The sequence below is a fragment of the Phallusia mammillata genome, chromosome 1, assembly GCF_965637545.1.
Source record: "Phallusia mammillata chromosome 1, kaPhaMamm4.hap1.1, whole genome shotgun sequence".
In the NCBI taxonomy this organism is placed as follows: Eukaryota; Metazoa; Chordata; class Ascidiacea; order Phlebobranchia; family Ascidiidae; genus Phallusia; species Phallusia mammillata.
This window is the reverse complement of record NC_137252.1, coordinates 16,477,134-16,496,852: the sequence shown is the minus strand read 5'-3', so window position 1 is coordinate 16,496,852 and position 19,719 is coordinate 16,477,134. Positions and strand designations below refer to the sequence as shown.

General features: G+C 35.9%; 3 protein-coding genes across 4 annotated transcripts; 2 read left to right on the top strand and 1 right to left on the bottom strand.

Annotated features, from left to right (window-relative positions):
• Positions 1–4: 4 nt before the first annotated feature.
• Positions 5–10,686, bottom strand: LOC145228674 (uncharacterized). The gene is made up of 15 exons (XM_080093931.1): positions 10,486–10,686; positions 9,867–10,047; positions 9,277–9,386; positions 8,817–8,977; positions 7,050–7,170; positions 6,522–6,674; positions 6,218–6,298; positions 5,994–6,140; positions 5,827–5,931; positions 5,534–5,709; positions 4,380–4,598; positions 4,037–4,202; positions 3,249–3,473; positions 1,291–1,446; positions 5–1,160 (listed from the first exon to the last, which is right to left on the bottom strand). Exons 1-15 carry the CDS (start codon positions 10,644–10,646, stop codon positions 845–847), a joined length of 2,478 nt encoding a protein of 825 aa, XP_079950057.1. The 5' UTR covers positions 10,647–10,686; the 3' UTR covers positions 5–844.
• Positions 10,687–11,441: 755 nt separating this feature from the next.
• LOC145228693 (DNA repair protein RAD51 homolog 4-like) lies at positions 11,442–13,574 on the top strand. Its single transcript, XM_080093951.1, has 7 exons — positions 11,442–11,611; positions 11,740–11,801; positions 11,868–12,068; positions 12,124–12,236; positions 12,294–12,499; positions 12,591–12,722; positions 13,112–13,574. The coding sequence occupies exons 1-7, from the start codon at positions 11,518–11,520 to the stop codon at positions 13,333–13,335; spliced, it is 1,032 nt and encodes a 343-aa protein (XP_079950077.1). The 5' UTR covers positions 11,442–11,517; the 3' UTR covers positions 13,336–13,574.
• Positions 13,575–14,143: 569 nt separating this feature from the next.
• On the top strand, positions 14,144–19,665 carry LOC145228685 (ceramide glucosyltransferase-like). 2 transcript variants are annotated; one of them, XM_080093942.1, is made up of 9 exons: positions 14,144–15,662; positions 16,068–17,721; positions 17,804–17,942; positions 18,051–18,153; positions 18,392–18,612; positions 18,781–18,965; positions 19,025–19,111; positions 19,199–19,391; positions 19,477–19,665. In XM_080093942.1, the coding sequence occupies exons 2-9, from the start codon at positions 17,624–17,626 to the stop codon at positions 19,639–19,641; spliced, it is 1,191 nt and encodes a 396-aa protein (XP_079950068.1). In that variant the 5' UTR covers positions 14,144–15,662; positions 16,068–17,623; the 3' UTR covers positions 19,642–19,665. The 2 variants fall into 2 exon arrangements, with proteins under 2 accessions (XP_079950068.1, XP_079950076.1); XM_080093950.1 differs by lacking the exon at positions 14,144–15,662 and having other exon boundaries at positions 15,669–17,721.
• The last annotated feature ends 54 nt before the right edge of the window (positions 19,666–19,719 follow it).

The following is a 19,719-nucleotide window of genomic DNA, read 5'->3' as shown; positions in this document are numbered from 1 at the left end:
ACAATATTACCATTGGTAGCTACTTATAATAGGGTATATATTTCCTGAATTGTAAAAATCTCTTTAAATGGTAAAAATATGCAACAAATAATAGAATACAAATTATAATTTGGCACAAATCTACAGTGGATGGATATAAAATGAAAATACAGTGATTAAACAGAGAGGTAAACTACTTTAAAGGCGATGGATGGATTTTAAAAGTAAAACTGTACAAAGGTAATTTGATCATACTAACATATTTTTCTTACAGATTAATTAAAAATCAGGTAAAACAATGACAAATCACAGTATCTATAGGAAAAATAGGAATTGAAGTAAATTAAAAGTTTAAAAATGGATATTGCATGATTTTGTAATGGCAAAATGTATTGAAAATATTTGGCACAGATCACATTCATAAATGAATAAAGGTACATGAGGTGTTATGGCAAAGCTAGCATTTTAGATTTATTGATGCTTGTGCAGGACCTGTCGAAAAAGAATTTATTTGCTAAAACAACTTGCACATTTTACTCATTTTTTTATGCAGCTTTGTAAGCTTTTAGTTTATAGTTGATGCATCCAGGGCATTTTAAACCCATGTGAGTAATAAAAGTCCAACATAAGTGGAGAAACTGTATCACTGCACTTTATGCTCTGTTATTGACCCAAATATCTACAACTTAATTGTAAGCAAAGGTTTTAAATGTTCAGGTACAATGTTAAAAATCATTTGCTTTTTCCTTCAATATGCAGACCAATCTTTCAAATGACTGATGTGCAACATCATGGTTGATTATGCACAAAGAATTGTCAAATGGTCTTTTCGCCCAGTGCTAGTGCAAAGCATGGAACTTTTTTCCTATGCTTTGACTTGTTTGTGGTCAGTCCCAACTGGGGCTTCTTTTTTCTCTAATTTTGACTGACGCCACTCATCAAACTCTGCAGCTGGCATGTTGACAATGTGTTCCCTTGCATAATCAATTGCAGCACTAACATCAGGTGAGCAAAGTTCCCAGGGTCGTAAAGTTTTCAAAGCACCCAAAAATGCATCTGGTGTAATGCTGTGCATGTTCTGAAGCATCTTCATGCCAAAAATGCTTAGTTTTTGCAGTATATATGAGCACGCTGGGTCTTCATGGATGTTTTCCGGGAGGTTGGTCACTAGATTGTTGTACCTAAAGCACACCTGACATTAAATTATCACAGAAAAACATGTCTGTAATAACACTTAACCTTGTCAGCATTACTCACAATTATTTTGCAAAATCATTACTTTCTGGAAAAAGGTAAGTATATGTTACTCACCATTCACATATTACAATGCTTGATCGTTTTCCAGAGCTCATTTTTTGACGCAGAAACTTGTCTTGAGCTGCATCCCGCATTCCTTTGAAGTCTCTATGCATACTGCATGTTCCATGCAAAGTATCAAACTTTATCTCCATTCGCTGCTTCCTGCATCTGGCAAAATGGTCGCAATTAACATGTTATCAAAAGAATGGAACTACAGTTCTTATTACCAAAAAATGCTAGTATGGTGAGAAAGTTGGTGGGAAATGACTGTGTATATATTTAAGAGTGTTTAGGTTTAGTGTTCCATCTGCATCTGGTTAGAGCAGTGCTCTTCAACCGGTGTGCATGGTGCACCAGTACGAAAGGTATACAAGGGTGCATCACAAACTTTTACTGAACCATTAATATTTGACTTTCAGGATATTAAAAACAAGATGTAGGTTTCAACTGATGTATAAATGAACCGCTGTATTTTTTAAAATGTTGCTGCTAACACTTTCAGTGCGGTTGTAGTATGCAGCTCCGCTCGGTTTATTTGACATAAAATGATGTGATGATTTTTCACATCGCTTTTTTATCTCAGTGTACGTCACAACAACTTTAAGGGTTCATAAAACCAGAAAAGGTCACTTATCAACGCACACTTGATATAACCACACTATATTTTTTTGCCAATTGCGGAAAGTAACCATGTATTTTTGTTACTAAAGTTGTCGATGTAACACAGAGTGCACATTTGTCTTTTGTTTGTTTTTCATATCACTGACATCGCCTCTTTTAACGTTAATGTTACGCCGCCTTGTGTATTGTACATATCACTGCATGACCTAGTGCACTATTTATAATATTTTATATCACCCATAAATTTGCTGTGTTTTTTGTTTTTTCCGCTTTGTAATCTACACACCCACAATGCTTGTTCTTTAAATGTAATAACGTCTTGAGCTCTTGGGTTAGATATTGCATATATTGTGGAACTGGTCACCTGCTGCTGTTTCTGTTTCTTGTTACAGGGAAATTTCATCCTTAAAGCGTCCGTTGAACAACCCTCAGTGACTTCACATGCTGTCAATCGATATGCTGTGCCTTGTTTTTTTTTGTGTGTGTGTATTTGTTTTTTAGGCTTATTTTGTTTTGTTATCTATTGTTTGTTTATTTATTTATTTATTTATTCCTTTGAACTATTATAATAAAGAAAATTATCTTTAATGTCATTTAATGTGAATGACTCTATTTCAAACAAATTCCCTAATTAACAATTCAATAATAGTCCTAATTTAGGATTTAAATTTTTATCATCGTTGTGTGTGTTCTTCCTTCCGGCGCTTGAAACTATCCGACAGGGTTTCTTTCGGTGGTTTCTTTTCCTGTCGAACCCCACCCTCTTTCCTAACACGGGTGGTTAGTTTATAGGGCCCCCTCAACTGGTCCCACCAACGTTCCCTCCCCAGTCGTGTTAACCATCACTGCGCCAACCTCACTTTCTTGTGAGCCCCAGTCACATAACACTTTATAATATGGTGTAGCTGCAGCGCGTTTTGGTATCATCCACCAATTGTGCCCTTTACTTTTTTGCGCTTAATAACGTTTTAACGTTGCGCAGCTATTTCCGGCTTGGTGATTGTTTTTAATGCTATTGTGTCGCTATGTTTTCTTTCACCAAGCGAAATAAACTCAACTCAACTCAAGGTTAAAGAGCACTGGGTTAGAGCAAACATTTTGGTTGTGGGTCTAATCCTGTCCTAACTTCTTTTGTTTAAGTAAGCAAGAAATTTGACAACATTGCTCCAAAGGAACCTTATGGGTTGAACCAAATAGAACTAAGTTAAAAAATAGTCAAATTTACTTAGAATGTGGCACATTCAAACTCGATCTGGACCTTAAACTCATTGTAATTTAAAACATTTGGTTGTGGCCTACCCACCAACCACTATAATACAAAAATAAAATAAACATATTTTAGCACTAACTTGTCTAATTCAGTCAGCTGGTTATGCAACTCCAGTGCTTTTGTGTCATTTACATCATCAAATTTTTCTCTGATTCTGTCAAGTTTCTTAGACTTGTCATCACTTGAGAACTTAAAATTGAATGTTGATGCAAGTTTGGCTGGGGAACTCTTTGGTCGTATTGGTTTAGATTTTGTCCCCCCTGCTGTTCCAGGTCGACTTGATGGCATGTTATTGTTTGTGTCCCTGAAATTAGTACAAAAAAGACAAAATGTTAATGCTTATTAGGGTGGGTTAGTTAGCCAATTAATTTGTGAACAAAATTCTATTTTAACATTTTTAAACTCACAACTTAAATAAAACAAAGTTGTTCTAACCATTTATGCACAAGAAGGTGTATACTCTAGGACAGCGGTTCCCAACCTGTGGGTCGCGACCCCAACTGGGGTCGCCTGACAATTTCTCTGGGGTTGCCTAAAAGGCCTGGTTCCCAACTCGTTTTAGGCCAAGGACCACTAGCCCTAATAAATATATTCATGGACAACTTTATTGTTGAGAAAAAAGACAGTCATATTTAATTTAGAGCCTACTAATCTTATCCTAGGGGTCACCACAACTTGGCAAATGTTATCAAGGGGTCACGGCACCAAAAAGTTTGGGAACCACTGCTCTAGGAAAAGAAAAAGGAAATTTTTGGAATCAAGGTAAAGTTTGCTGCAAATAGCACTGCCACACACAGTGACAAAACTTGCAAGCACACATGGGGACTAATGTTTTACATTTATTACGTATATCTTCCTATTATTCACCTTGTTCGACTAACAATTGCAGTATGGGGACGAATTCTTGTAGTGTGAGTGTGTTTTGCGGGAGGTGCAGGTCCTGAAAACTCGACAATTTGGGTGGCAGCAGGCACGACTATCTTTGAGATATTAACTTCTTGTTTCCCAATCTTGAAGTAACTATTTCTAGCCCCTGTACGCAATGTTTAACATGTTTACTAAAACCTTGTGAAAAATTTCAAAACAAACATTTTGGTTGGTAAAAATACCTTATGCAGTACTAAAGTATATGCATACTGAATATCAAAGAGATTTTTTCCGGAAAAAGATGTTTTATTTGTGCAAGCATTATAAAACTCTTTACACCTACATTCATGGACAGACATTGGAAGCTTATGATTGGCTTTAGCCACCACTTGTGCTGTTTTTTCTCTTCGGTCCATTTCACGACCAACACTTTCCTCCACAGTGGACAACAATTTAACCAAGTGCTCATGGTATTCGTTTTCAGGCAAACTTTCATCATGGTGATCTGCTGTCTTGTCAATGTCAACAGAAAGCCCACCATCTGTCCCAGTGTCATCATCACCTATATGTAGTATTTTTGAAAGTTTAATCAATACAAATCATTTATACACTACTAAAAAGTATGCTTGGTTACATAAAAATGCCCAAACCTAATACATTTTAAGTAAGCTGCACACAGTGCACACTGTTTCAACTTTTGAGGTCATATCAGTGCAGCTGGTGACAAGACATTGGCTGTATGGGCTGGTGTAGCAACTTTACCTCACTCTAATTCGTTAGGAGTAACAGTAAATTATCATGTAGTGACTCTCAATGTATTTTGTATGATACTAAATCAGTGGTTCCCAACCAGGGCCCATGGACCCCCAGGGGGGGCCACGAGCTGTGTTTTGGGGGGCCACGGGTGTAGATTCACCAGAAACACCCACTAAAAGCCATTTTCTTTTAAACATTATTCCCTAATTTAATCGACTATTTCACATGCTATTTGTGTATAGTGAGGTTTTTCACAATTACAGATTCATATTTATGCTATTGGACCTGATTAAAGCCGAAATTAGTACCGAATTTCAACACGAGATTGCCATTTACATTTTTAAGGGGGCCACAGGTCCTACAGGGTTACTTGAGGGGGGCACAAAGCCCAAAAGTTACTTTTAGGGGGACACGGTCCACGAAAGGTTGGGAACCACTGTACTAAATAGTTTTACTTCAGTGGCTAACAGGGTTCCTGATAGCCAGTAGGATATTTTGGAGGGTCAGTGGGGTGACTAGTGAAGCTATTATGTGAAACATACAAAAGTGCATGGGCAAAGTATGGGTGAATATAAAAAAATTATGACCAAGATGGCCAAGTGTAGCACAACACAAAATATTATTTGTTCAAATACTGTAAAGCATAAGACTATCAAACATCCCCACCACCAGGGATAAAAAACAACAACAAAACACTGTCCACTTCAAACAAGAACAAAAATAAAGCAAGAAGCAATTTACCATATTCACTGCCCGCCACAGTACCACCAGCAATAGTAGTTGTGATTGATGATTGCCCTGCACTCATTGGTCTTCCCATGCCCCTAATTTGTTCATAAACATCATGGTCTTCAGCATCAAGGCTTCCTTCTGAAGCATGATGTTGACTAACAGTCAATGACTTAGCTGATGGGGGTCTAAAGGATAAAACATATATTTTGGTAGCAATTAAACACCTTACTATTGCTGCTTATGGGCAATTACCCATAGCAAAGCAAATAGTCCAAGGCAAAATTTAGTAACATAACTCATACCTTCTAGGGTCTCCTTGATATCCTGCAAGATCACTGGCTAAACTCCAGTTTTTCCTTAATGGAGTTTGAAATGGTAATGCTGACACCTTACGTCTGGATCGGCTTCTACATGTAAATATTGTATTAGTTATTTAACAGTCCAACTCAGGTACTATTTAACATATTACCTCAAAACAGCTTTGTAGCTTTGGTTTCTGGTGAATTTAGTCCACTTGTAATTGTTTTTTCGATCCTGGCTAACAATTCTAGAATCTCGAGTCTTTCCACCAGGATTGCTTGTGTCCCAACATTCTGACAATGGCACCATCACTTTACTGCACAAGAACGGAAAATATTCATCTTTTTAAGGATCAGTGGAAAATGGAAAAAATGTTGAAAAATTGCAACTTACTTTTGGTATTGATTGTCAACATTTGCCTCCACTTGACATGACTCCAAAATCCAGTGCAGACAACAAAGTTGTTTCCAAACACTGTTATAAAAAAGATATATTTTGTACCACAGTAAAGTCTAGCAAATAATTTGCAGTGATATAATTGGCAATGTGAGTTGCAATCAAAAACATGAATGCCAAGTTGCATACTTTGTTTTGATGATGGATGTCACTCACTATACAAAATGGTACAATATTCATAATTTTACTGTAGTTACACTGTGTTTGTTACAAATTTGTGGAAACATAACAGTTTACTCACTTTGTTGTATTGACATCGTATGTAGTTTGGCAAATATTTGTGTACATGGGTGAGTAAGGCCGAACTTGTTCATTTGCTGCTGAATTTATATTTCCTCTTACTGCTGTCATATTAGGCTGAGAGGTGGTTTGTGACACTGTAATTGATGTCCGACTTGGAAGAAAAAAAACACATAGCTAAGTTTATTGCAAGTTACATACTGCAGCAAAGAGTAAAAAAATTGAAGAAACATAGTTATGCTACCACTATAATATTTTGCATGATAAAAAAGGTGCAGTGACTCCCCAAACAATCAAAAAAGAGTTAATGTACAATTTTATATTATTACATAAATTGTAGAGACTAAAGGCAGAATAAGTTTGTCATGTAGATTTTCTAAGCTAATTGATAACTTTTGACATGTGCATTTAAGATCATGGTAAAAAGTAAAAAAAAACTAATGAGACAGACTAAATGAGACAAAAATGTTTTTTAACTATTTTAATAGCAGATCACTGTGTCCTAAATTTAAATTGACTGCATATCAACCTTCCAGCGCTGCGGAGTGATGTTCTTCTCGAAGCCTGAAAAGCATGTGACTTCCATTGTTCTTCCGGGTCTTGTTCAGTTTCACTTTCAAAAGTAGCATTGCTAAGACGTATGTGTAGTTCTACAAAAAACATTCTTTATTAGTCAGAAAAATAAAACCAAAGTTTAGCTGTATTAAACCCTAAACCTTCACTTTTCAAGTTTTGCAAATGACTCGTAATATATGGAATTGCATAAATCAATAAACAAATAAAAAATTATTGAAAATAGGCAAATGTTTTTGCAAATAGTGTTGAATATAGTCAGGAAAATGTGCAACACATAATATTCTAGGTTCATGTTTAGTTGTGACTTTTGAATCCGGCAAAAACACTTTTGGACCTTTTTAAGTCAACATGGCACTGTTAATTTGGTTCATCCGAGTGTTTGTCTGTGTGTTTTTCCAAGGATTTATAGTGCTGTACACACTCTCAAGTGTTTACACAAACAAAACACTTTCCTTTATGATGTGAGTGCTTGGAATGATAAGAGCCATTGTCGATTCAGCAGCAGCAGGACCCCATGGACATGCACACATTTTTTTTATAGACAACTTCATTCTTATTACTGAAATGATTCTGACACCATTTTTACTATTGTGTTATTTTGGATGTTTTTCAACCATATATGTTTATAGGGTGACGCACAAGTAATTGGATATGGTATGTGTGGTAAAGAAAACTTTGGCTCCATTGTCTTAGCATCCAGTGAACCATTTTTCACAATTGTTTGGGAACAATACAACATGTTTATACACTCCTATATAGTTATAGGTCATGTTCCAAATCCTGAATAGATTTTTACAGAAGTTACAAAATACACAAAAGTAAGTAAAAAAACACTAAGTAAGTAAAAAAACAAAAACATTATTTTGTAAGTGGTTTTGTTGTTATTAAGCCTTATCAACCAGCTATAAATCTCCTAATATTCCTTCCCATAAATGCTTTAGTGTTGCAAGGTAGCTTATTACCTGGATTTCCACATTGTCTATGGTTTAAATGAGGGCTACTCAAACTTTCTTGCTCTGCGACCCCATTTTACAACATAAATTTCTACGCGACCCCTTGATGGGTATAGGGTGCACAACCATTCGCTATGACGGCCGCATCACAGATCTTTATTTCACCAGCGGCTTCTTGTTGCCTGAGTGCTCATGTTTTAAAATTACTGATGTAAAGAAATACTTATATATTATATGTATATATACTATCTAATGCCTAATGGCACCTAAAAAGCCTAAATTAATTTCTAACTTGACACACAAATTCACAGTCTTAGCTTTAATGACGTCATAATCTATATTGTGACGTTTGTGGTATCTGCTTTTTCGCATTGTTTGCACACAGTAGGCATGAAAAAGTCTGGCACCTATATCGATTAGGCTGGTAAACTCTTTTAAGTTCCACAAATGGTGTTTAGAGCAGTTTGAAAATCAAAATATTTGACAAAAGAGTTTTTTATTTATTTACGCCACGGCCGCCAGTACATTTTTTCTAATAAACATATTCACGGCCGCACAAATTCGTCTCTGTACGGCCGCAAGGTTATGCACCCCTGGTATAGCCTCTACACGGGAATGATGTGTAAACAATAAATGTACGCACGTATACCATTTATTGTGACTGACATAATGTTTCGCGCAAAATGTTTCACGACCCCAAAATAATATTCCCACAGTTTGAGAAGCCCTGGTTTAAATCATGCAACAGTATATCAGTGGTTACTTACCATCCTTATAGTTTCTCATTTCATTTTGTTTCTTGATCAAAAAGGCATTATCTCTTATATTTTGTGATTTCTCCAGGATTGGAAAAAGTGCATGCCCCATTTTTACACTGGCCATCGCCTCTCGAACAGAGGTTAAATCTTTGAAAAGATCTTGAAAATCTCTGCAATGTAATCAGCACAAAGTAATCTAATGTACTTTAGGCACACAAAAATGTATTTTTTTGCAAACTTTAATAAAAGACAGTTGTAAATTGATAAAAGATTGTTCGGTTTGTAACAATACTAATAAACTTTGTACTACAGTATATGTTAGCAATCTACTTTGTAATGTAACTGTGTATGAGTGGACCATTATGATTAAAGGGCATTTGCAGCAGTTTCACACATCAAGAGAATTATTTGGTGTTATGAGCCTTGGCTGAGTACCATATTTAAAAACAACAATGCAACTATGTCATACTTTTGTTCTTTATATTTCATAACAAAAGATGCTGTTGACATTTTTCTCTTGTGCTGTTTGGCTTTTGCGTTTCTTTGTGATGAAGTTAGTCCTGCCTTTGTTCGATCAGTCTGGAATGTTTACATTACGATTGTTATTCCTTTGAACTTTTTGAGGAAATTACAATTAACAAACAAAAGTAGATTCCAGATGCAGTTTTACCTCATTGCTTGAAAATATTTCCAATTAATGACATTGATGAAATTAGGTTAATGATATCCAAATTGTGAAAAAATATATTTAAAAAACATCAAACATTAATTATTAGGTTCGTAATACTTTATTTGACTAAATAATGTGTAAACTTTTAAAAATTTGTTTTATAAAACAAATCACCTCAGCAAAAAACAAAAAAGTGCCGTATTTCGGTGGTCCATTATACTGTATTACAGTATTTGCAAAACTTTTGAAAAGACTCCAAATTTAACAATTGTAAACATTTACGTTAAACATTAAAAGTATAATTTGCAGAAAAAGAATGGTTAATTTAAAAAATTAAATTAAATTGGTTATTTCTTTGTGTTACACAGAATTGTGTAATATTTTTTCACCATTTGTCCATCCTCTTCATACAGATCCCCCTTGAATGCCAGCTGATGTCCGACTTGACAAGTTGGTTGGCCAAGAGATGCTTGGACAAGTTGTTTTGAGTCTAGGTACAGTGGTTGACCGATTTCTTGGTACGGTTTCCAAAGCACTGACTTATATCCTTGTACAGTCATCTGCTCCTGTCTGTATGAAATACAAAATAGCCTCCAAAAATGCCTTTATTTTTACTGTACATGTTGCTAAATATTAGTGAAAATGAACAGCGGTGGCATTAAAGATTACCACAGGACTAAGGTATTGATACAAAAATATATCATTTGTATAAAATGCAGCTGCACCTTCAGTTGTAGGTTAATTTTTGCAGTAATGTTCCTAAATTAAAATTGTTTTTTAGAATGGCACCTAAAGTTTGTTTTTTTGTTGCACTCCACAACATTCAACATTCTATACAGCTATTTAGAGCTTGGTGGTTGTTATAGTGCAGTTATTTTAAAACATTTTCTATTAAGAGTAATCCCTAGCTCAACTTCGATAAACCTCCAAGCTGCTTGCCATGTTGATGGTTGCAACACCAACTTTGTGCCAATTTTGTTTCTTAAAACTGTGGCATTAAATGTATACCTTCTTTTGTAATTGGTTTTGAAAACCTTTTCTCTGCTGGGTTCTTGCAAAGTGTAATGATCAAAACTCCGAGCCTGAAGCCTGGAGTCAGTTGCCTCTTTCCACACTGGGACAGGTTTAATGCAGATGTATGACCTGGCATCTTCTATGGCTGGTGACATTACAGCACAATGTTAAGCCTACAGCAACAGCGCATGGCAAGACAGCTTTAAAAAATAAGCAAATTAGATGTAAAAATTCACTTTCAATTACTGTTTGTTATCCCAAAGGAGAATAATAACCAATTGTTTTATTTTTTATTTAAATTAAGATGTAAAACATTTTCTGGTCACATCAACCACACATTGATGGCCTTTTCAAGCATCTGTTTTAATTTAATTAAACCATCACGTCTTCAATTTTTTTCTAAAACAGCTTGACATTTCGATCACTTAAAATGAAGCTTAATCTGAACGTACCCCGTTGTGTTAATATTTAACACACATAAAACTCAATCAAACAACAAAATATTTATTAGACTTGGGAAAGTCTCTTCAAAATGTAATTGGCAAACAGACAAAGACGTAGTTTACAACGCTTTTTTAAATAACTTGCACAATGAGTCGCCTGTACTCTGACAATAAAGAGCTCGTAACATTGTACATAGTTTAATTCATTATTACTGCCAAGCAGTGTACTGTACAGCACACAACACACGTTGTTGGAGTGTTTACATTGAAACCATTGGCAACAGTTCATTCACCACCATTTTCATTTTGATTTTCGTAGGACTGTGCAAATGTTACGCGGAGTAACCTAATGATCCAATAATTTGAGTTATCACCTGTTTTGAAGGTGTTTTGAAACTTACTAAAAACCTTTTGTTGAAAAAAAATATGTATTTAGCAATTATATGAAACTTTCATTACCGGGAATCTCCCTCAATTGATAACCGCGTAAAGCGAACTCATGCATAACGAAAAAATATTATTCAAGACTTGTTTGTTGATCATACGAGTTTACACTTTCAAGTTACATGTTTATTATCATACTATGGAATTTATCAAATGGCCTTTAAGTGCAGGACTGTGTCCATCATTGACCCAGGATGTTTTGTTGCAACTAAGAGGAAAGGGAATAGAGACAGGTACAAAACTACTAAACTACTCATTGTTTAAGCAAGAGCTTCAGGAATAACAAAATTGAGATAACAGAGCCAAAGTTTCTAAATATTTGCTTAAGAATTGACTTAGTGTTTTAAATTTTTGTTTTTAGTCATAGATTTTGTCTCGATGAATCCTGAAAGAATAACAGCAGTTTGTGGATTACCATTTAAAGTAATAGCAATGTTCTTTTGTTGTATTTGGTATGTCATAAAAACTGCATCAACCTTTAACATACAGAGAGTGTTGGCAATTCGTCGAGTACTGCTTGCCCAGTATTCATCATTTCCAGTAAATGGGTTAGATCTATATGATGAAACACTAAACACAATTGCTGTTCTTCCAACTGGATGCAAAGAACTAGATAATTTTTTGGAATGTGGAATTTATACTGGAGAAGTGACAGAAATAGTTGGAATTTCTGCCTCTGCTAAGACACAGGTAAGAAACAAATAGTTTTTTTTTATTTGTATTGTTAAGTTACTTCTGTTTTTAGTTTTGTCATCATTTTGCCACCAATATTGCTGCTACCCTGAAGCAAAATGTGATTTACATTGATTCAACTGGGGGTTGTTCTGTAAGAAGAATGTCAGAATTGTTGAAACTCAAGTACTAAACCGACTTATAAAAACTTTGAACATGTATTACAGTACTTTCTATTTTTAGCCACCCAGATGAACATTTGACATCAGCGTTATCTTCGATAAAAGTTTGCAAATGCCAATCCTTGTTTGAATTCAAAAATGCAATTAATGAAATAAGGAATAATCTTCAAAATGAAGAAACGTTTTGTTCTGCGCTAAAAGTTATTATTGTGGATTCAATTAGTGCCATATTAGGCACTTGTATGTATGCTACATCTTATGTTGAAGGTATTGTATAATATTTTTGTTTGATCTTTTAGTATTCTGTAAATTGTGTTATTTTTTGTCCAATTTATAATTGCTTAACTATCTTATGTAGGAATGTCTGATGTTCAAAAAATGGGAAGAGAAATTAACAAGCTTGCCAAGGACTTTGCAATAGCTCTAGTTGTTGTAAATGATGTGGTGTCAACAAGTGTTGCAGTCCCCTCAGCAACTACCTCCAACATTTGTAAGTTTTCATGTTGGTTTTAATAATTTCCTGGGAAATGTCAGAATTCCTTATGTTGCATCACCTACATTACAGTTGTGTGCAGTGGTTTTGACAATTATGACCTTTGTGTGGTGGTTGTTAGGACAATGGTTTTACTCTTAAGTTTTTGTCACACATGGAAGTAGCTATCTGTTCAAGTCCTAATAAGCATTTGATAGGAATGCCTAGAATAGCCGCTGGCTCTCGCAAAATAGCATTGTCCTGTCTGGCATGTCAATTAATGGCGGGAACTTGGCCAAATGGTCCTGAACACCTGAGCCATATACATACTTAAAAAGCTGATCAGGAGTCTTATGTGTGCTGAAATAGACAATCTATTTGTACTAAAACATACATTAAACTGACAGCATTTTCAAAAAAGCCAGCTCTCGGAAGATGTTGGAGTTACGTTCCGAGTGTGCGTTTGACCTTTGAACCTGTAACCGAACCTACTCGTTTATTGCCAAAAGACATAATGGAAAACGACAGGTCCATGGATTTCACTGTAAGCGTTACAAAATCTCCCAGAAGTTTTAACCGGTCGATTGGTTTATCAGTAACACGCCATGGAATTGTTAAAATCCAAAAATGAATATTACCGTATTACCGTGCGATTAAATTGCTGCATTATATTAACAAACGCAACCATTAAAAATGGTTAAACAGTGTTAGCAAACCCTCAATGGCTTCCAAAGGTATTTCGAGCATTACTTCGTCGCACGTATTTGACTTGGTTAAATGTGTTTTTTGTATGGTTACGCCGGTCGCTAAGTGAAATTTGTTTTACAAAGCGCTTTTTCGTTGAAGCGTAATACATTTTCGTGAATACTATGTATCATTTCAAATTAGGTTTGTTTCGCTTGTTTAACGATTCATATTTGCAACAAAAGTTTCGGGTCGTTTACAAGACGGCTTCTGTCCGTTTAAAACCCGTCCTACAATTATCTGCACCTGTCTACCCAGTATTTAAGCACATCTTTGAAGTCTTTATCTTCAAGACACATCTAAAACCGTGTCCGCATGCGGTTGTCAAACAAACAAAAGCCATGATAATGAGCATGAAAAAAGTAGCCTATGTGCAGTTTCGTTTCATCCAGTTTTACTGAAGTCAGAAATCAACATGTTCCCGGTAGAAGTTCACCTCACTTATAGCGAAATATAAATTTAGGTGTACAGTGCACAATGCCGCTCATAATGATTCTTTAACTTGTTACGTGCATTTGTGAGGTAGGCAGGACATCAGTATATGTGCAAAGTGAATAGATATACTTGGTGCACGGGTTAAAACGGGTGATGCTTTTGTGACGACTTCTAAAATGTTGTAGTATCGTTGTTACAATCCTTTCATGTATTAAAATTAAAAATAACTTAACAATTAAAATACTGAGATTATCGGCAATATCTAGTCAGGATGCAGATTTAGCAAAAAAAATCTGGATTAAAGATTTTTTGCAAAACCACAGGTAGGCTGCATTTTGAAAATTTTTTAAAGCATTGTGGCAGATTTGTTTAAGTTGGGCCAAAAATAGCAAGTATCGTATGTTTTGCCGAATACCGTAGTTCACGTCGTTTGTCCAACCAAAGAGTTTTTAATACTCTTTAGTTCAAGTTTTTACGTAATAGCAACAAGTTGCCTTATTGATATTCAAAATGCAATGTTTTCGATGTCTAGTTGTCGACGTATGTAATGCCGAATTTTATCATTTGCTGAAACCGTTTTTAACTTGGATTAAACTTTACATATATATAACTTTTTAGGGAAATTGATTGGGGGTCAAACATCTCTCGTAACAACTGTCACATCTTATTTGCGACTCATTGCTGAATTCCCGCTTTTGCTTACTGCAACACGTGTTGCAAGCTATTGCGTTTGGTGACGTAACAACTAGCCACCAGCTTTGTGTGATAACGCAGCGTGGTTTAGCTCTTTCCGTTTCTAACTTTCGCGAAGCACGGTGCTGCCTCATCGTTTTTTCTCTATTCTATTACAAGTAACAAAAGAGGGCAATTGTTCGAGCACAAACACTATTTCTTTGCTCTTGTCTGTAACGCTACAAACAGCTTTTGGACTACATTCTATACGTTTTGATCCTGTTAGACCAACCTTTACCACCCTAAAAGCCATTGGGACTACACATGGTAAAAATACGCTGGGAGCCACAAAGCCGTTTTGAAATTTAAAAATGAAATGTCACTGCAAAACCGTTTTTGTCTCAAGATTTTCGATATTTTCTTGTTAGTTAGTTTCTTGCATATAGACACACTTGGTAAATCAGTCTTGTCAGCATTAAAAGCAAATGAATCCCTCCACGTAGCATTGAATGTCCTGTTTTACTTCAGATTTTTATTTCTTTGTTTCACACTTATTATGACACATCCATAAACAAACGGATATTGTTGGCCGCGCACACATACACTGCAAATCGAAACAATAACTTTACATCGTGTGTTAACCTGCGCGTCGCAAGTTTGCTTCTTTTAGATTTGGCGTTTCATGGTATAGACTTGGTTAATTGTAGCTACTAGAAGCAGGTTCGCTCATATATTATTGCAATGCAATTTTCATTTTCGACTTTGTGTTCGGCATAATCATCACAGAAAGTGTAATCAAAACATTTGGTAATTTTAAAAACTGAGCAGCATCAGAGGTATCAAAGAGCCGCAGGTTGGCGACCCCTGTGTTAGGTTAGGTAAAATTATTACCACAATCATTCTGCAGGTTTGCGAATCTTTAAGACAATATGTTAGAAAATGTTCCATAAGATTTATTAAACCAAAAATACTTTCGCGGGCCAGATAAAATGACGCCAATGGCCGGATCCGGCCAGCGGGCCGTAGTTTGGTGACCCCTGGTGTAGACGGTTGTTGTCGATGAGTTATTTTGTACGTAAGGTATCTGAAGATATATAGCCCCGGAAGGCAGAGTTGCAAGTCGGGCCGGGCTTTTCGGGCCGGGTTCGGGTTCGGGCCGGGTTCGGGCTTAGGTATTTGTCAGAAAACGGGCTCAAAACGGGCCTGATTTTTCGTTCCGTTTCCGCCATTTTTAGTAACAATTCTCTGGCTTTGCCCTAATGCCCACCCTACTCTAAAACGTATTGTTTACCCCATTGTCAACGATTGTTCATTGTTTTTGTTGTTTTCTCACTTTTTTCTTTCTTATACTTTGTTGCAAGGTTTTCGTGGATAGACCTGTCAATCAAAATTTCGGGCCCAAACGGGCTTCTCAAAAACGTTTCGGGTTCGGGCCGGGCTTCGGGCTTATACTTTCGGGTTCGGGCCGGGTTCGGGCTCAGATTTCGGGCCCGCTTGCAACTCTGCCGGAAGGTAATGAGCCCCACTGCTCATATTTTTTAGATACAAGAAAAAAATGTTTCCGTTTCTGATGTAATTCTAAAGTATACGTACTTACAATGACTAACAAAGTTTTGGATCTGCGAGTTCTGTGTAAAAGTTGTTACGACCAATCCAAATTTTAAAAAATGTTTGTGTACAAAAATTTTTGGGACTAAAGAAAAGTTGGTTACAAAAAATAAAGGTTGTGTTGCCGAGATGAAACTTACTAAGATATATCAGTAAGGGGGTCATTTGAGTTTTAAGTGGAGCATTGTTCAATCTGCACAAAAGAATAGTTTCAAATAAAGTGTATTTATAGAAAAGGCGACTGGTATGCACAAAAAATGCTTTTTTGCTTTCTTAGAGAGATGAAAGTCCTAAAAAGAAGGTTGTGGAATGTGATCAATCATTTATTTGTCTTTTTTGGTCGTTTATTCGTTGTTGTTAGTACATTCAGATTAACAGTTATATGTCCAAAAAAATCGTTGCTTGTTTGAGCTTTATTTTCACCGAAGCAAAGTATAAAAGAGTTTGATTGTTTTTTTGCGTTCTTTACGCCATCTATCGGTATTTAGCAAACTTTTTTGTTGCGAGTTCTTGAGCTCTATATACTCAGATTGGTCAATCCTACAGACCATGTTGCAAATGATAGATTGAAGTAGGACGTTTTAGAAGTTGTCAAAAACTAGTTCATTCACAGGCGTATCCAATGCCAACCAAAACAGTCGTTCAACTCTGATCTTAGGTTATAAAAATTACAATCTTGTTTTTTTTGTCCCAATTTATTAGACAAACACAAAGCAGGGGTAATAGCATTTTCCTGTACATATAGTACCGTATTGTCCGACGTTTCCTTAGATTTAGGGCAACTTCAAACAATCGAGATACGTTATCTTGTTTTGCCATTTTATTGGCACTTCAGGTTTGTTCGGTCTGCGTTGCCGTTACTGTCATCTGTTTTCGGTAAAGGATTTTCCATTACAACAAACTGTAATTTGCAGATATAGGCTGCAAAGTCGTTTAAGATATCGGTAGTTTTCGACCAAACTGTCCCTGCTGACATTCCCTGCACTACATAACAGGTTTCAAAATATGCTTTATCCGTTTTTTCCCCCATGAAAACGTGACAATATCGGATATAATCGGGAAACCCTAATGTCTACTCCGGATGTGTGACCATAAAAATATCACGTTTTTGTGACGTCGTAATTCAAAATTTGCTGACTAATATGACACATGTCGATATTAAACAAAAAGTTCACGAGGTCGCATACAGTTAAAATGTCATATTTTTAGGGCTATGTGCAAACTTCGAAGAAACTACGTGACTTTTTTGACTATTTGTGCAAACAGAACGCGCGATTAATTTTACCTGTTCACGTTTCAATAGTTATCAAAATGCAGGGACTGTTTGTAGGATTTTAAGTCAGTAAGTTCTGCTAGGTTCTATAAGCTTAGAACTGTTCTTGTTTTAGTGTGTAAAGGTAAGGGTGTCAGTATAATCGATAAAACACTAATTTTAACAAAAATATGTTGGACAAGTAAAAATGTGGTTTGTCGATATAATATTAAACCTATTGGCTTTGTATGGAATTGGATTATGGTTATCTCTTCTACTCGTGAACGTTACAACCCTTATATATATGTAAGGTTTGACTATTTTACATGTACAAAGGCTGATTACCAAACGGTTTACCATCGCCGTGTTTGTGTTTTTTATATTGCAGCTTGCTCAGGGTCGACAAGGACCCGCCTCAAAATTGGAATCTTTACCAAGAAGGTGTTTCTATTCTCAAACCACTGTGTGGTATTGACCCTTGTTTAGAAGACAACTTATCTTCCCTCAGTGTCATAAATTATCCAAAGGTAAAAAGTTAAGAGTTCGAGTTGAAGCCGATAATGTACAAACAATACTCAATGCTTGCTTTGCGATGTATGGTTAACTTTGTAACAGTGAAATAAATATTTATTTAGTTTGAAGTCATTTTTTGTGTCGAGAAACAAACGGATGAAGTACTAACAGTTGCTCATAACTTCATCAATTCACATCCTGAAATTGACGCAAAAATCGCAATGGGTTTGTATATGTTATTGTTAAAGTTTGATCTGATTATAAATGCAAGTAACTTATTGGTTAGCAGCTGCAATGACTATCAGATCAATTGGTGTTGCATAAAAAACGCATGCTTTTATATACGTCTATGATATGCATATTGAGGCGGAATTCAAAACAACCCGCATATGGTGACATATGTTTTCACTGTCTCGTACAAATATGACCAGGATATTCGATCAGTTGGGTTCCTTTTGAACAGGAAGCGATGTTTCAATCATCAACGGAAAGGTAAGGAACCTCATGAACGGCTATCATAAAATGAAATACGATCTTATGTGGATTTGCGATGCTCGAATGAGAATCACTCCCAACCATCTGAGAAGTCTGGTGTGTGAGATGACGGATAACACTGGTATGGTCCATGCAATGCCAATAGCAAGTAGAGAAAATCCCAAAACGATTGGACGTTTAATGGAAAAGGTTAGAGTTTTAGTTATATCAAACAAGCTGAAAACCAAAGTTAGACGATTTAACCATGGATTTTTAATGCAAATACCGGCATTCCCTCTGCATGCAGATTTATCCAATGTATTCAGTTGTAAAAAATTAATTAACCTCAAAATATTCATTATTTTTTTGATAACACAGATATACTTTGGAACATACTTTGCTCGTGTATACATCGGTTCTCACTTGTTAAATGTCGTGTGTTCTGTGGGTATGTCATGCATGCTTAGAAAATCATACCTGGAAGAACATTTTCCAGGAGGAATGAAGTTTTTCGGCAAATACATGGCGGAGGACCATTACATGGGAAAGCATGTACAAAAAACGTGTGTAACAGTTTGAAAAAATAAAGTGTCCCAAAATGTCATTTTCTTTTTTATGTTAGTGGACATAGCCTGAAAATGGCTTCCATTGCGGCGGTACAGCATTCCGGAGATCTGAGCATCAGTGAGTACTGCTTAAGAATGACAAGGTAAATGTGAACTATGGGTGGGGGTGGTATATATATTCCTAAAATGTAAAAAAATTAAAAAAAGCTACAAAGAACATTGTTTTGCAGATGGAACAAATTACGACTGTATACAATTCCTGTGTTAGCAACTTTAGTGGAACCTGTTTCCGATGGTTTTGTCGCAGGATTATTTTCTTCCTGGGCTCTCCACCACCTTTTAAACGCAAGTGTTGGAAACGTATTTTTATGGCATACCTTGTCCTGGTTTTTACTTGACTACATATTCCTGACTGTTCTGGAGGTTGGTCTTGCAAACATGCTATGTGTAATGTACTTAATATTGTAAGTTAATCAACGTATTACATTTTTACATTTTTGTTGTGTAGAAGCAATTTCCAAGGGTTCCGTTACATAAAATGTTGATAGGTTGGATTCTGCGACATCTCCTCACTCCTTATCATTTTCTTTGCTCGCTCGGTCGCCCAGTGTTAGTTTGGAGGTCACGTAAATACCGTTTGCATTTTGATGGAACTTATACGCAGCTTGATTGAAAAAATAAATGTCCAAAATAACAACACTGGTTTTTACTGTTGCAAAGAACGCGATTCGGCTTACAAAATTGCTTAAAG

Excerpts from the sequence above, each read along its gene's own strand:
- LOC145228674 (XM_080093931.1), bottom strand. The coding sequence starts at position 10,646 with ATGTCACCAGCCATAGAAGATGCCAGGTCATACATCTGCATTAAACCT. Across the intron at positions 8,978-9,276 it reads ATGAAATATAAAGAACAAAA|AGATTTTCAAGATCTTTTCA; the intron begins GTATGACATAGT and ends ATTACATTGCAG. Across the intron at positions 6,299-6,521 it reads TACGATGTCAATACAACAAA|TGTTTGGAAACAACTTTGTT; the intron begins GTGAGTAAACTG and ends TTTTTATAACAG.
- LOC145228693 (XM_080093951.1), top strand. The coding sequence starts at position 11,518 with ATGGAATTTATCAAATGGCCTTTAAGTGCAGGACTGTGTCCATCATTG. Across the intron at positions 11,612-11,739 it reads AGGAAAGGGAATAGAGACAG|TCATAGATTTTGTCTCGATG; the intron begins GTACAAAACTAC and ends TTTTGTTTTTAG. Across the intron at positions 12,500-12,590 it reads TGCTACATCTTATGTTGAAG|GAATGTCTGATGTTCAAAAA; the intron begins GTATTGTATAAT and ends TATCTTATGTAG.
- LOC145228685 (XM_080093942.1), top strand. The coding sequence starts at position 17,624 with ATGTGGTTTGTCGATATAATATTAAACCTATTGGCTTTGTATGGAATT. Across the intron at positions 18,154-18,391 it reads TGACGCAAAAATCGCAATGG|GAAGCGATGTTTCAATCATC; the intron begins GTTTGTATATGT and ends CCTTTTGAACAG. Across the intron at positions 19,392-19,476 it reads TATTCCTGACTGTTCTGGAG|AAGCAATTTCCAAGGGTTCC; the intron begins GTTGGTCTTGCA and ends TTTGTTGTGTAG.